This window comes from Hipposideros armiger, unplaced genomic scaffold (genome assembly GCF_001890085.2).
Source record: "Hipposideros armiger isolate ML-2016 unplaced genomic scaffold, ASM189008v1 scaffold_25, whole genome shotgun sequence".
Taxonomy (NCBI): domain Eukaryota; kingdom Metazoa; phylum Chordata; class Mammalia; order Chiroptera; family Hipposideridae; genus Hipposideros; species Hipposideros armiger.
This window is the reverse complement of record NW_017731375.1, coordinates 2,189,932-2,203,542: the sequence shown is the minus strand read 5'-3', so window position 1 is coordinate 2,203,542 and position 13,611 is coordinate 2,189,932. Positions and strand designations below refer to the sequence as shown.

The following is a 13,611-nucleotide window of genomic DNA, read 5'->3' as shown; positions in this document are numbered from 1 at the left end:
TTACTGAAGACGCTAGTTAACTCATTTATTTACTAAATACTTATTGAGCACCAACTTTGGATCTGACACCAGGAACCCTGCCAGGGAGGTCTCTGCACGATGGAGTGAAGCTGAGAGGGGAAAGAAAAGCCTAGAAAAAGTGGAACATGAAGTTAAAATGCAGATTAGAAGAGGTGGGATAAGGAGCCTCACAATGTACAGTGACTTAAAAAAATAAGTCGGTATTATCAGCACAGTGCAATCATCAATGTACAGAATAATTGCTGTGAACGATTTAGGACATCCTACACTAAATTAAATTACAGTGGGAATAATCTGCTTAAGAAGGCAAGAAAACTGATAACATGTTAGAGGGAAAAAAAACCTTCCCCTACTCTAAAATATAAAAGCAAAAGAAGTTTCATTAATTAAAAAAAAAATTCTATAGACCCTCTTCTTCCTCCTCCAAATCCAGCCCCATGGATGGTGGGAGGGGCCTAATGAGTGAGGCTGTCTGGGAACGGGCACTTTAGCTTTCATGAGACGCTATCAATTCTAACCTCTCTATGGCTGTCAAGATGCATTTGTAACATAGAACATCTGCTTTTCAGGTTCTGGGTGGCGGCGATAACCTCAAAGTTGGTTAATTCCTGTAAAAATTGAGTTGTGAGCGATGATATTTAAGGTCTATTGTCTACGGAACATGCATTTTTACGTGGTCCTGTATAGAATGAAGGTTTATCTATGGATCAAGTTTTTGTCCTTGGGCTATGCAATTTTTGGATATTTGTAGACTTTTTTGTAAACTGAAAATGCTTTCTATGGCTTACGTGGAGGGAGGTTATAAGAAAATTGGACAGGAAATTCTTTACCTCATGTATTTACCAGCATGTTATTGAGAATTCAGTCATCTGGAAAGCACGTATTATCTCCTTTAAGAGGAATTTCTTTCTGGCCTCACTATGATGATTCACAGTGTTTCCCTGAAGCAGTTGATTTGTTTTTATCTCCTGGAGGTTGTGTATTTTGTTCTTTCTCTGTTTCCCTTTTTGCTTTGGTTTCTAGGATGCTTAGAATCAAGTATTCTGTCGATTTTAGATAATGAAACAGGGCTTTACATACAGAGGTTACCAAAAAATGTATATACATTTTAAAAAAGGAAAAAACTGTATTAAAATTGTAATACTTAATATATACCAATAACAAAAGATGACTATTAGTCATGCATATACATTTGTTTTTGGCGCCCCGGGTATATGAACCCATATGTATGCTTTTCTCTAGAGTTTTTTGTTACCCTTATTGTGTCATCTAACTACAGTTTTCTAGTTGTTTTTTTTAAATTTTCATACATTTTCACAAATTATGGGGGAGTTGTAAGAAAAGGAAAGAAGGAATGGATGGACGGCTGAATGAATGAATTTTGCTTTATGGTGCAGATGGATAAGGCAATCATTAAATTAGCTAGGCAGCTGAACTTTTAGACCACTCAAGGCAACCCACATCTTGCTGGTTTTGATATACTATTTTCATTAGAATTTACCAAGGCATCGGCTTTTGAAAAAGGGCCAGGGCACCTTTAATTGACCTGTTACAAACCGAGGCTCTCCAGCTGGGACAGGTCCGTTGCCACATAGGATGGATTGAAAGGTCCTGGCAGAGGCATCCTGGTTACATTTCTTCTGTATGGTTTGATATTATAACACTAACAAATGTTCCAACCCCCTTTATTCAGACTTTTAATAAAACTAAAGCTCAACCTTTTATGAGAGCAGAGGTGAGCCAATACTTTTGCTTGCAATGTGGCTTCGTGTATATTTTCTGCCTTGTGCGCTGAGAGCAAACAGCACACCTTGTTCTGATTTGGAAGGTAGTCTTATCATTCTTACATCTGGAGGAGCCTCCATTAGCTGTCACTCAGATCCAGATTTTTTTTTTCCCAGATGAGTTATTTCCTAGGGTTTGAAATGATACTGCTGGATACAAGAACCATCTCTGGAGTTAACGTGGCCTGGCCAAAGGCAGAGCGCAGGATGGAGCCAAGTGCCAGAGCTTAGATATCTGGGAAAAAAGTGCTTGAGAGGAAAAGAAACGCCACTCTTCTGAGCATTTCGCTAGCTGTACCTGGGTATCTGCTCGACTGGCAGTGATTGAAAGTTATGGCAATTTGGTTTCAAAGGTGCCGAGGTTTACGTACCATCCACTAAACAATGCACTACAGTCATAGAAAATAATGACTGCCAAGCCATAAAAGTAAAGTTTTGTTGTTGCTTCAAGGAGCTTTTCGTGTTGTCTCAAACATTTCAGTTGTATAGTTTATGTCTGGCTTGTGTCTGTAGAACAAAGGCTCTTTGGGCAGGAAATGTGTGTGGTGACTCTGCTGATGACGGGCTCCGCTAATGTCAAATCATAACAGCTCCTCTAAGAGGACAGCAGGAAATCATTTGTCACTGTCATGTATGGGCTGAATGTGTTGGAAGGGCTTTTATTTCACCTAAGAAAGAGCTAAAGACCAAACTGATACCGGGTCTTCAGGACACAAGGTCAATGCCAAGAGACTCACTTAAAAAAAAGAAAACGCCATGTAATTAACCAGCTAAACATACCACCACCAATCACGTGGTCACTTCGTTAGCGCTGCGGCACCCACTGAAAAATCCAGCCCCTTTCATCAAACTCAATTCAGAACACCCAGGCGCGGCCCTGCACTTTGCATCTTCTGTGTCAAACTCTATTTTCAATCCTTTATGTCAAATTTAAATTCACGGCAACTGCATTCAGATCTTGATAGAATCCTCAATTTGCCCTGGATGCCAAATCCATTCCACAAGACACACACACACACACACACACACACACACACACACGTGAGTGCATACATATTTGAACTTGATCTGTGCTCGCTGTAGCTAAGCCAGAGTCCAGGCTTTTGAATGGCTGCCTGCCTCTTGGCTAGAGCTTTAAGCTCTCAGATAAGTGTCTGCTGAAAACAAGGGTATCGTACAATTGGGTCTTCACCTCTTAGGTGAAGTAATCATAGCAGCACAACTCTTGCTTGGGATGAAAATGGCCCCACAAATTTTCTGTGGTATTTTCCCGTTCCTGAAGCTTAAATCTCTATCAAGCTTAAGTGAGCTGAACAAATTGGTGTGAGTGATGAAAAATGGATCATTTTGCCCCTGACCACATAGATCTGTTCTGTCCAAAACGAGGTCTTGATTAGGCATAAAGCCAACAGAAAGGCCCTGTCAACAACTTACAATGTAATACAACATCCAAAAGAAAAGATATCACTCACAGCTTTACCACTAAGAAAACATTCTAGGCAGTTCTCAGATATGAACTGACCTTGCTTATGGAAATCGTTTTTGCCTCGGGATCCATACATGCACAAAAGGATATAGTTTTTAAAAGCTCACTTTCTTCCTAATAATTGTCTGTTTTTAAAAAGCTATCAGCAGGTGCGCCTCACTTCAAATGCTTCGCGTCCTTCATAATACAATATTCATCATGATTACATAGTATGAAATAAAAAGCAGCAAAACATAAGTGAGGATATTTCAATTAAATGCAACATAATCTCTGCAGCAAACAACAACAACAAAAACGGCTCTGTAGCTAAAACAGGTTCTGACGAAAGAAAAAAGGGAATCTATTTCCACATATTTTTAATTACACAGAATTTCCTCAAACATGATTTTTCATAATATATTCCATTAAGCGAACATCATATTTGAAGAAAGAGCATTTTCCGATTTCATTTTAAGCCTGATTTTGAGCAATTACAGTGTCATTGTTGTGTGGTAGAAAGGTTGAATTCATTTACTGTGTGGTTATGCTAGTTATGATTGATGTCTCTTCTCCAAATGATAAACCAATCACCCCAATGATGTAATGTCATTTTAAGAGTGCCATAATCACATTTCTCTCAAACTAGAAGCTCTGATGAGTTCTAATAAAGATTTATGGTAGATTAAAGGCCTTCATAATATCAACAATGGATTGCTCATTTGATGAGAGATTTGATTAGGTAATTTTTTTTGAAAAAGAATATGAGTTTACTAAATATATCAGGCCTGGCTTTGAAGAAGGGCATGGGCCATCATAAGTAGTAGTCCATCATTCCATCTCCAGAATGAATCATCTTAAATGTATTTAGAAGGTCCTCTGTAATTGTAGAGGTTGAGGCCAGTGGTGGCATACACTCATGGATGGAGCCAAAACACAATCTCATCAAAGAACGGTCTTGGCATGGAAATCTCTGTACTACTTTTGATAGGATATGTTAATGAACACCGTGAGTCGCCAATTTGGAAGCTAACTCCAAAGCCTTTGAGTCAGGAGCAATTAATTTCTGCAAATGTCTCCCCTTGGGCCATGGGTACTTAACCTTAGATACTGCCCACTATGTTCATATGTGTTCTGAATGTATCACCAACAGGAGAAATCAAAATAAGGCATGATGCTGGCTGGCCCTAGGGCAATTTCACCAGGTTTAGAGGTTGGGAGCTGAGGTAGTAGCCGCAGAAATCATCAAAAGTGGGACAGAACCCCGGAGGGCAGTCCCTTTGCTCGGTGAATGTGAAAGCTACAATGAGAACTGGGGATTTGGAAGCCATGTTTATCATGGTACCCCATGATCATCTTGCTAAATTCAAGTAAAGTGGCATGGGTAGAGGGTTATAGGAGAGCTCACCATCCCCAAACACTTCAGACTTGGAAAGACATTCAGTAGTCACGTCAAGAGAACACATTCTAACAGCAAAATCATCTAAACAAGCCAGGCAGAAAAGTCAGAAGCCAACCAGCAAAAATCAAGAGATGTGAGATGAACATAAACTGGGCCCACGAGGGTGCCCATGTCCCTTGGCTATGCCCAGAATACCAATAATCCAAAATGGAGCATTCCATTCTCCCTCTGCCCTTTACCTTGGAGACCCGTGTGCTCTCATGCGCAGCAGTGGGCGAATTCCTTCCACCGAAGGAGGCCCTGAAATCCCACTCAGATAAGCAAAGCCTTATCTGAGACCTCCAGCAAATGCATCCTGGAGCTGCAATGCCACAAAATGGCAAACGTATTTTGCCTTGATGCTCCCCACACCACCTTCTCCCCAGCCCTTGTTGCAAAGCTGTCCTTTGGCTGGAGGCACGATATTGTCAAGCACACAGCCCCGCACATTCAGACACCACGGTTTTCCTTACCACTGCTGGAGGCTTGCTGGGGACCTGAGCATGCTCTGAGCAGGTATGAATTGGGGGAGAATTCCTCATCAGGGTTGGTGTCCATGATTTGATGGGAGGTATTGCTGTCTAGCAATGGCATCTGGCAGCTAACTGGTGGAGGATTATGGGAGCTAGGCAGCTGAGCAGATGGGAGGAGGCTAGACGAGGATGTAGGTGGAATGGGACGACCTGGGAAAGAGGACAGAGGGGTCAAAGGTCAGTAATGAGTGTTATGAGAGCATCCAGAGAAAGTTACATTGAAACCATCTGACAATACAAATATCTTTAAAAAAAAAAAGAAAGATAATGTTCCAGATGTATTTTTTGGAGTGGTTTGATGTTTCTCCAAAAGTCTAAATTCTTACTACACGTAGTTGCACGTTTGAGAAAGCCAGCACGAGCTGATATGGAATCCGTCTGGAAAACGCAATCTTCTTCCTAGCTCTTCTGCTGCTCTCCTACCCTACGTCCACATCATCTCTCACTGAACTGTCTCTTTACTGGTCTCTCTGCTTCCACACTTTGTCAACACACCATCTACTCCCCACTGTCCCCATCGTTTCTCTGTAGCCAGAACGATATTTTAAAGCTAGAAGTCAGGTTCTATCACTCGCCGGCTCGGCCCTCTCCCGTGGCTGCCCACTGCATGTGGAAAGAAACGGCACGATGGCCTCTGTGTCTTGCTTCCCCTGGCGCTAGGGGCCGCTCCTGAGTCACCGCTGACAGCGGCCCTCACCACTCTCTACTTGGCCCCTCATTCTCCAGCCGAAGGGCCACCCGTACTTCTGCGGCTGGAACATGTCCACCACCCCATCTTCAGTCTTCACGCTTCCTGCCCCCTCTATCTGGAACATTCTCCTCTACATTCTCACTGGTGTCACAGTCCCGCTGCTTCACGTCACTCAAGCCGTCCCTGTTTGTCTTCTTGACAGTTGCTCACCTATCTTCTCTATCCTACTAATTAGCCAGTTGAAATATTTTCAGAGCCCTTAGTACTATCGGAAAGTGGACTTTTACTTATTTTATCCACTCCTGCATCCTCCGTGTCTTCCTAACAAATAATACTCCTTGAATGAATAAATAAGTCAGGCTAACACCAAATTCATTAGTTTGGGTTAGAAGTGGAGGAGAGTCGGAAAGGGTGACACACTGGCATCCCAAAGAGCTGGCCAGAGCCCCAGCTCTCACCACCATGGGGGTGTTTTTTTTTTTGACACAATGGGGGGGTTCCTACAACGAGAAGCAGCCACTCCAGACATGAAGAGGACCAGCCAGCCTGGCAGGAAGCGGGCGCTGACTCGGAGCCGCCTTTGGGTCAAGGAGTTCTCCTCTCACACAGAAGGCTGCGGCAGCCTCTTCTCCACATGGCAGGGAGCTCCTGGCAGCCAAACTGCTGAGTGAGGGTAACTGCCATGCGTACCTTCACCTGAGTCACCCTTACATCTTGGGGTCCTTGCAAGTGCTTGCCTGCCGGTATGTTCATTTGGGAAGCTCAGAAGAAAAAAAAAAAGCCAAGAGTAGCAGCCTACAGGATATGCCCTCAAGCTGGGGGTGCAGAGGGAAGGGGAGGCATGGAGAAATCAAATGAAAAATTCAGGTTTGAGTTTCCACTCAGGCAACAAAAGCTTGAGTCAGAAGAAATAAGCATTCCTGCTTTTAGATGTACTACATATGTGGGGGCATTGTCAAGCACCTCAAATGGATGCCAATTTTTGTTGTTTATATAATTGCATTTCCTGACCTATTCCTCAGAGCATTAAATGATACTGATAGATCAGTTTGGCTCAATACGATGCATGAGTGCCTCTGATGTGCCCTCTGAGATACCGAGGATACAAAAGTAAGCAAGGCATCACCCCTGCCCTCAGAGAGCTCAGAGTATAGTGGGTGAGGCTGACAGGTAACTGTCATTTCTGTACAGGATAAACAGCAGGATGGTGGCCTGTAAAATCATGGTGCTGTGAGGGTTGAGAAAGGGACACTTGGTCCTGCCTGGCCGGGTAGACATAGGGGTGGGGGGTCCAGCGAGGATGCCTGGGTTAGGTGATGCCTGAGCAATCTTCAAAAGAAGAGGAAGGGGACTTCCGCTGAGAGGAACCCTGATGCGCAATCGCACAGAGGCGTCAAATCACTAGCCTAGGACTCTTTTGAGGGAGGGAGTGGAAGAAAAAGACAGGAGCTAAGATACTCCTACAGCTTACATGTTAGGGGCCCCTGCCCAGTAACACGGCTGAAGAAGAGTCATCCCTGAAATAGATCAATGGAGAAACGGAATTTGATTGGAAAAACTCAGTTCATTCATAGCTGCTTGGGAGCCATACCAGACACGATGTATTTGCCAAATAAAACAGAAAAGATAGACTGAACAAATCAGTTTCATCAGAATCAGTACCCACATTTAATCAATACCTCCTCCCCCAGGTCTCCTTCGAATAATAATAACGATCATTATTATTATTTTAACTGCTATTGTTTTGTGCAGTGACTATTTGGCACTCACTGTGATAGCCACTTTACATATATTATCTCATCTGGTTTTCAAAACAATCCTATGAGGTTAAAATTATTATAATCCCCATTGCATAGATGAGGAAACTGAAGCACAGAGAGGTGAGATGGCATAGCTAGTAAGTGACAGGGGCCAGCAGCCAAACTCGGGTTTGCACATTCCCAAATCCACTCCCTAACCTCTCTGCCAAGTGCTTTCCCTAACAGCAAGGTGACAAAGGAAGAAAAAGGTGACATACAAAATGGGAGGTGATTTATAGGAAGTCATATCCCAGTTTCCCATCTCCCAATCCCAAGACACGCTCAAGATCCCAAAGAAGAAACATTTCTTCGGATAACCATTTACAGCAGCTATCCGCTGGCAGAGCTCAAAGCTTTCCTCGTAATTTTGTTACGAAGTTCAAAGTGACTCCTTCATGGCCATGTTACTCTCCTCCTCCTTCGAGGCTCCTGAAGGCGGAGGTGTCCCGACCAGGGCGCGGCGAGGTCTGTGTTGATGCCCACGGAGCAGCAAGGCTCTGGGAGGAACAAATTTTAACTCCCAATCAATCGGCTGTAAAGTTTGTGTTGAGGCGAATCTGAGACGGCATGCTGGAGAACAAGGATGGCTGGAAGCCAATTTTTAACTTCCTTTGAGTGACTGAGGTGGAACTGAAGTTCAAGTGCAATTTTCCAGGAGCCTGATACGATAGTTGCTGTGAAATCCTTATTTACATGAACTTTTTGAAATTTTGTTCGGCATGAATTCATTGCCGACAGTACAGCCAGAGCTGCTTTTTAATGTATATAAGTACAGACAATGGAAGAGCAGTCAGAACACAAGGAAAACACTGGGGTTCCTTAGGTGTACTGAAATACCCATCACAGAATTGTCTGATTCCTGTTACTTTAAATCCATGCTTTGGTAGCTCCTTAAACTCTGCTTCCTGGTATCTCCCATTACTTGAAAAATTTCTCAGTCCCTAGATCCGCCCCCAATCAAATTGATGCTGTTCTCTATTTGCTATGTTATTTGCTAATTTTGTTCACTTATGCTGACTATTCCAACTGACAGAAACCATCTGTACAGACACAAACAGGTTCCAAAGGACAGGGGAGAAAGCTGGAACTTAAACAGGCTCACTTTATAGACCATGGTTTCTTACCTAGTGTGGAACGGGCATGTAACCAGGGCCTATGCACTTACCTGGATCCTACTTTATACCCTACAGGGGACCCCTGACTCCCAAACTATTTATGAAGTTCCATTTTGAACGGGTATAGCGTCCCTGGAAAATATATAGAACACTGAGTTTAACTGATCTATTAAAGAGCAAGACGAAACATGCAAAGGCAGCAATATGTCATTCATTAAACTCAGATGGTCTTGTGTATGTGTGGGTGTGCATGTGTGTGTGTCTTTTCCAAGATCCCCACGTAAATCAAAGTCTAACGAGTCATCTGTGTGGTTGGATTCCCCGCGACCCTAAAGCTGGGGACAAATTCAAATGTTTCTAACGTATCTGTTTTCAAATGAATAAGATTGTGTGATAGTTTCAACTTGTGAAATTTTCCTGATTGAAACACCGATAGCCAGATAAAGCATGTCCAGGCTGACAGACGGGTAGTGGCTGTTTGAATGCTGTGTTGAGAAGGATTCCGAAGGCACTCAGGGTTCAGCGGGACATGGTGCCATCATCAATTAGAAAATTCATGGACCAGGAGTGGGGGAGAGGCAGCAGATGCACAGCACCTTTTTGTCAGCCATGCTCCAGGCCTTCATTCATCATCTGCCTCAGTCATACCTGAAAACTTTATCCGACACCATCTGTGCTTGAAGTCACATCGCTCTAACTCCCATCGTCTCAATTACAGCCCTGTTTTTCACCTTAAACTGATTCAGATCTCGATTTAGTTCTCCCACCCAAGATTAAAAGGCTCCAATCTTCTCTCCATCCCCAAAGCAGTAAATATTACCCATTCAATTGCTGCTCTGCCCAACTGTTGTTAATACAGCCCCTAATTTATGATTGAGGGCAGGCTGCAAATCAAGTCCCCAAATTCACTGAAAACAAATGGTTCCTTTCTCATTCAAAAGATTAATGGTACGTAGATATTGGGTTGTCGTAAAAGTCATGATGTATTTTTTTCTATGTTTTTCATTGCAAACATGCGTCATGATTTTTCCGACAACCCAATATTTAAAATGTTCTGTGTAGATGATGCATAATCGATCTATGCAGTGACAGGGAGTGAGGATATCTGGTGGAGAGCAGGGAGACGTGATCAAGAGACAGTTTAAAAAACAAAACCAAAAAATACGAAGAAACGGTACCAGGAGTCATTAGATTTAAAATAGTAAGTTTGATGACCTGGTTACCACTTATGTATGTGTGATCTTGCTTTGTGCTAAGAGCTGAGCTAAGATTCTACATTTATTTTTCTCTTTTATTGTTTACAACTTTTCTGGGAACAAAGCATTAGTATCATCCCCATTTACTGGTGAAGGAATGGGGGCTTAGTTGGACTAACTTTCCCAGCATTGCACAGCTGACAAGCAGCAGAACTGGCTGGGATTTCAATCCAGGCTGCCTGACTTCAAAAACCAAGGCTTGAATGGTTTATTCTAACATTTCTCATATTAGACAAGAGTGATTGCTAAACAATGAGCGAGTTGTGAGCTCCAGACTCCTCAGTCCTCATCTGGAACGCACCATGGAGGTCATCCTACGGGAGGTAATTGACCATGGGCAGAAGCGAGGCCCCTCCAAGAAACAGCCACAGTGACCACAACCAGAGAATAAATGACTTGTAAGGAGAGAAAGCCATTTTTGAGTAAAAAACTGGAAGTCCTTTGTGGCTTCGTAAGTTCAAGGACTTATGAAAACAGAACTTTTGAATTAAAGTTGAATACTGCAAAGCATGAACACAGGCAACTTAGTTGGTTACAGGATTGAAACAATTTTCCTAATGACATATCCCAATTCTTGCTGTTTATTTAGATGTCTCATTAAATTATTCAGCCCCTTGCCCCCGATGCTTGGGGCTGTGAAGCCACTATTTTTTTTTAAAAGATTTTTATTGGGGAATTGGGGGAGGGGAATGGACAAGTTGCTGTCCTTTTGTTCTTCAGTCTAGTTGTGGAGGACTCACTGGCCCATGTTGGTATTATCATGGCGCTCTTCCTGGGTGAGGCAGTTGCTCACCGCCCACTCATGGCCGCTCACGGCAGCCCCACTGCAGCCTACGCCATCGCCAGCGACTCATGGCAGCCCAGCTCCAGGTCAAGCTGTTGTTCACCATCTTAGCTATAGAAGGTGCAGCATCACTGGCCCTCATGTGGGATCTGAACCGGGGCCCTGCTGCTCAGAGCTGGCATCCCAAGCCAACTCTTAACCAACGTGCCACTCGGCCGGCCCACCACTATTTTCAAAGGTGTTAAAAAGTGATGTATAGGAATATATGTGTAAGTAGAAATAATTTTAAAATCCGAGACAGTGCCCTCCTGTTGTTTGTAATCAATGAATTTTTTGGGAATGTGGTCCCGCTTGCTCTCCAGTTCCAGGAGAACATCGTTAAGGCGAATGCATCCGATTTTTCAAGCTCTGCCTAGTTCTGCACATGGAGCTTGCAGATGGCTGTGTGATGGGACGCTCTTTATCAATTTCAGGTGGCTTCAGTGAGACACTGGGGCATGGCAGCCAAGGCCACCACCACAAAAGGCACAAGGCACCCTGACAACAACTCTAGCTGGACTCCCTGCCTCCAGCTCAAGGGAACGTGATTGAAGCCACGGTACATCTGCAGCCCATTTTATGTGCTAAGTATCAGACTCAGATTTTATTTATGCCCCTTCCGCCAGGATCCCAGCAACTCTGTTTAGAGATGTGGGGATGTCAGAAGCACAACCAAGGAGGAGAGCGCTGATCTGAACTCAGGTTTGGGAACTGCTCAAACTCCAATGGGCTATTTGTAAACCTGGAGTTACCTCCCACTCAAGTTCACCTGCTCACCTGCTTCACTGTCCAATCTATTCCATTCTCAATTTCTACTCTGCCCCAAAGGAAATGCTGGTCTCCAGCGGATGTGAGCATCTAACGGTCTTTTGCAAACGTTTATTTCTGCCTTCATGCCTGCAGAATTTCTCTGTCCTGTGCAGCCCATTCCCAACCTCTTGGCCTACCTGGTCTCCAAAGACCCAGTGAGGGATGAAGAGGGCGCCATCTTTGGAGCAAGACTGAGCTCTGCCACTTCCTGTGTGAGTTTGAGCAACTTATTTGCCCTCTCTGGTAACAACCCCAACTTCACCTTCTGTTTTGATAATATACGAAAGGCCCCTAGAACTATGTTTGACACACAGTGGGTACGAGGGACCTAGAGGGAGTTCCTGAGCCTTGCAGCTTATTGGTTCCAGTTAGTTCACAAGCACCTTCCTTTCAATAGATGAACCAATTTCTTCTCCACCCGATCCTCATTTTTTTTTTCCTTTAAGCCAACTTGAGTTGGTTTTTGTCACTCTTAACCAACAGCATCCTGCCTAAAACTGGTTGACAAGCCCATGTGAGAAAATGACACGGCCAGTGCCATACACTACTTGGAAGAACTGGAAATAGATTCCAGGTTTTCTGCCTCCAGAATTATGAAATTTTCATGCTCTGAAAGCTGATGCGTTCCACAGTAAATCATGAGAAATCAAACATGTGGGGTCCCAGAGAAACCATGTACGGTGGGAGATATCTCATCTATTTATAAGAATACTGTGGGCATTAAGAGTGGAGGAGTGATGCAGGCAGATGGCTGTCTACTTGCTGCCCATCAATCATGCACTAGAGCAAAGTTCTGTTCCTACTGGAGAGAAACTCAGGCCACTTCCTAGCAGGCGCTGGGCCTTCCGTGCACCCAATGACTGGGGAGGGTGAGAGGGACTCAATTTTTTACCTATGTCTTAAATTTTAAAAAGAGAACAGAGCCAGTAGTTTCAATTATAATTGTAGAATGCAAAATGGCCTCAGTGAATAGAGCATCCTAAAACTGTACACACATATTATATATATTTATAGTTTATATTGATACCATACTATATGCATGTTTACATTCCCCGTAGCAGGCTGCTTATATTTAAAGCCGATGTTAGGCTAGATCAGTCATTCTCAACAGGGGGCAATTTCCCTCTTGAGGGAACATTTGGTTGTCACATTTGCTGAACATCCTACAATGCTGCTAAACATCCTACAATGCACAGAATAGCCTCCCACAACAAAGACTTTCCAGCCCCAAATGTGAACAGTGCGGAGGTTGAGAAGCCCTGGGTCAGCATGTGGGATGGCTTTAGATGAATATACTTTATGTTACGTGGCCAATTTTTAAGGAGCTCTTTTTTCCAACTGATAACAATTGGCAGATATTAGAAGTGAAATATTTGATTCAGGCATCTCTTTCCTCCCACCCAAGGAAACTTCAAGCAGATAAGCTTAAATTGCTATTGGGGTAGCAAGTTAGAGATCAGGAAAAGTTCTTGAAACTAAGTCTAATTTGTCAATGATGGAAGTTACAGCATACCTTTCTCCACAGCTAGGACAGACTGGTCAAGAGAGAACCGGGCTGCCTTTATAGAGGCAAGGGATTCAGGGGAGAACATTCCAGCTTAGTTGTAGGTTATTGAACCTCACCTGAGGACTTTTCATGATGGCCTCTCATGCCTTCTCAACGAGGCAATATCAGCCTAACTGGGTTTACTCTATTCCATATCACCCCATTTAGAGTTTTTATTTTTACAGCAGAAGACCTAATTGCCCTCTGCACTCACACTTCACTGAACTCACTGAAGCCCAGTTAAGCATTTTCTTGAAAACAAATCGTTTTCTGATGGCCCTGGAAAAACTCTTCTGATTTCACACAAGCTATTATACATAATTTATTGGA

The 13,611-nt window shown here is 43.4% G+C and overlaps 1 protein-coding gene across 1 annotated transcript in view; it reads right to left on the bottom strand.

The window, feature by feature from the left end:
- The window catches only part of LOC109379368 (teneurin-2-like), a 1,023,129-nt gene that overhangs the window by 188,415 nt on the left and 821,103 nt on the right, over positions 1-13,611 (bottom strand). The window contains exon 5 of the mRNA XM_019635930.1: positions 5,182-5,391. Within this exon, the coding sequence (XP_019491475.1) occupies positions 5,182-5,391 (210 nt within the window). The remainder of the gene's footprint in view (positions 1-5,181; positions 5,392-13,611) is intronic.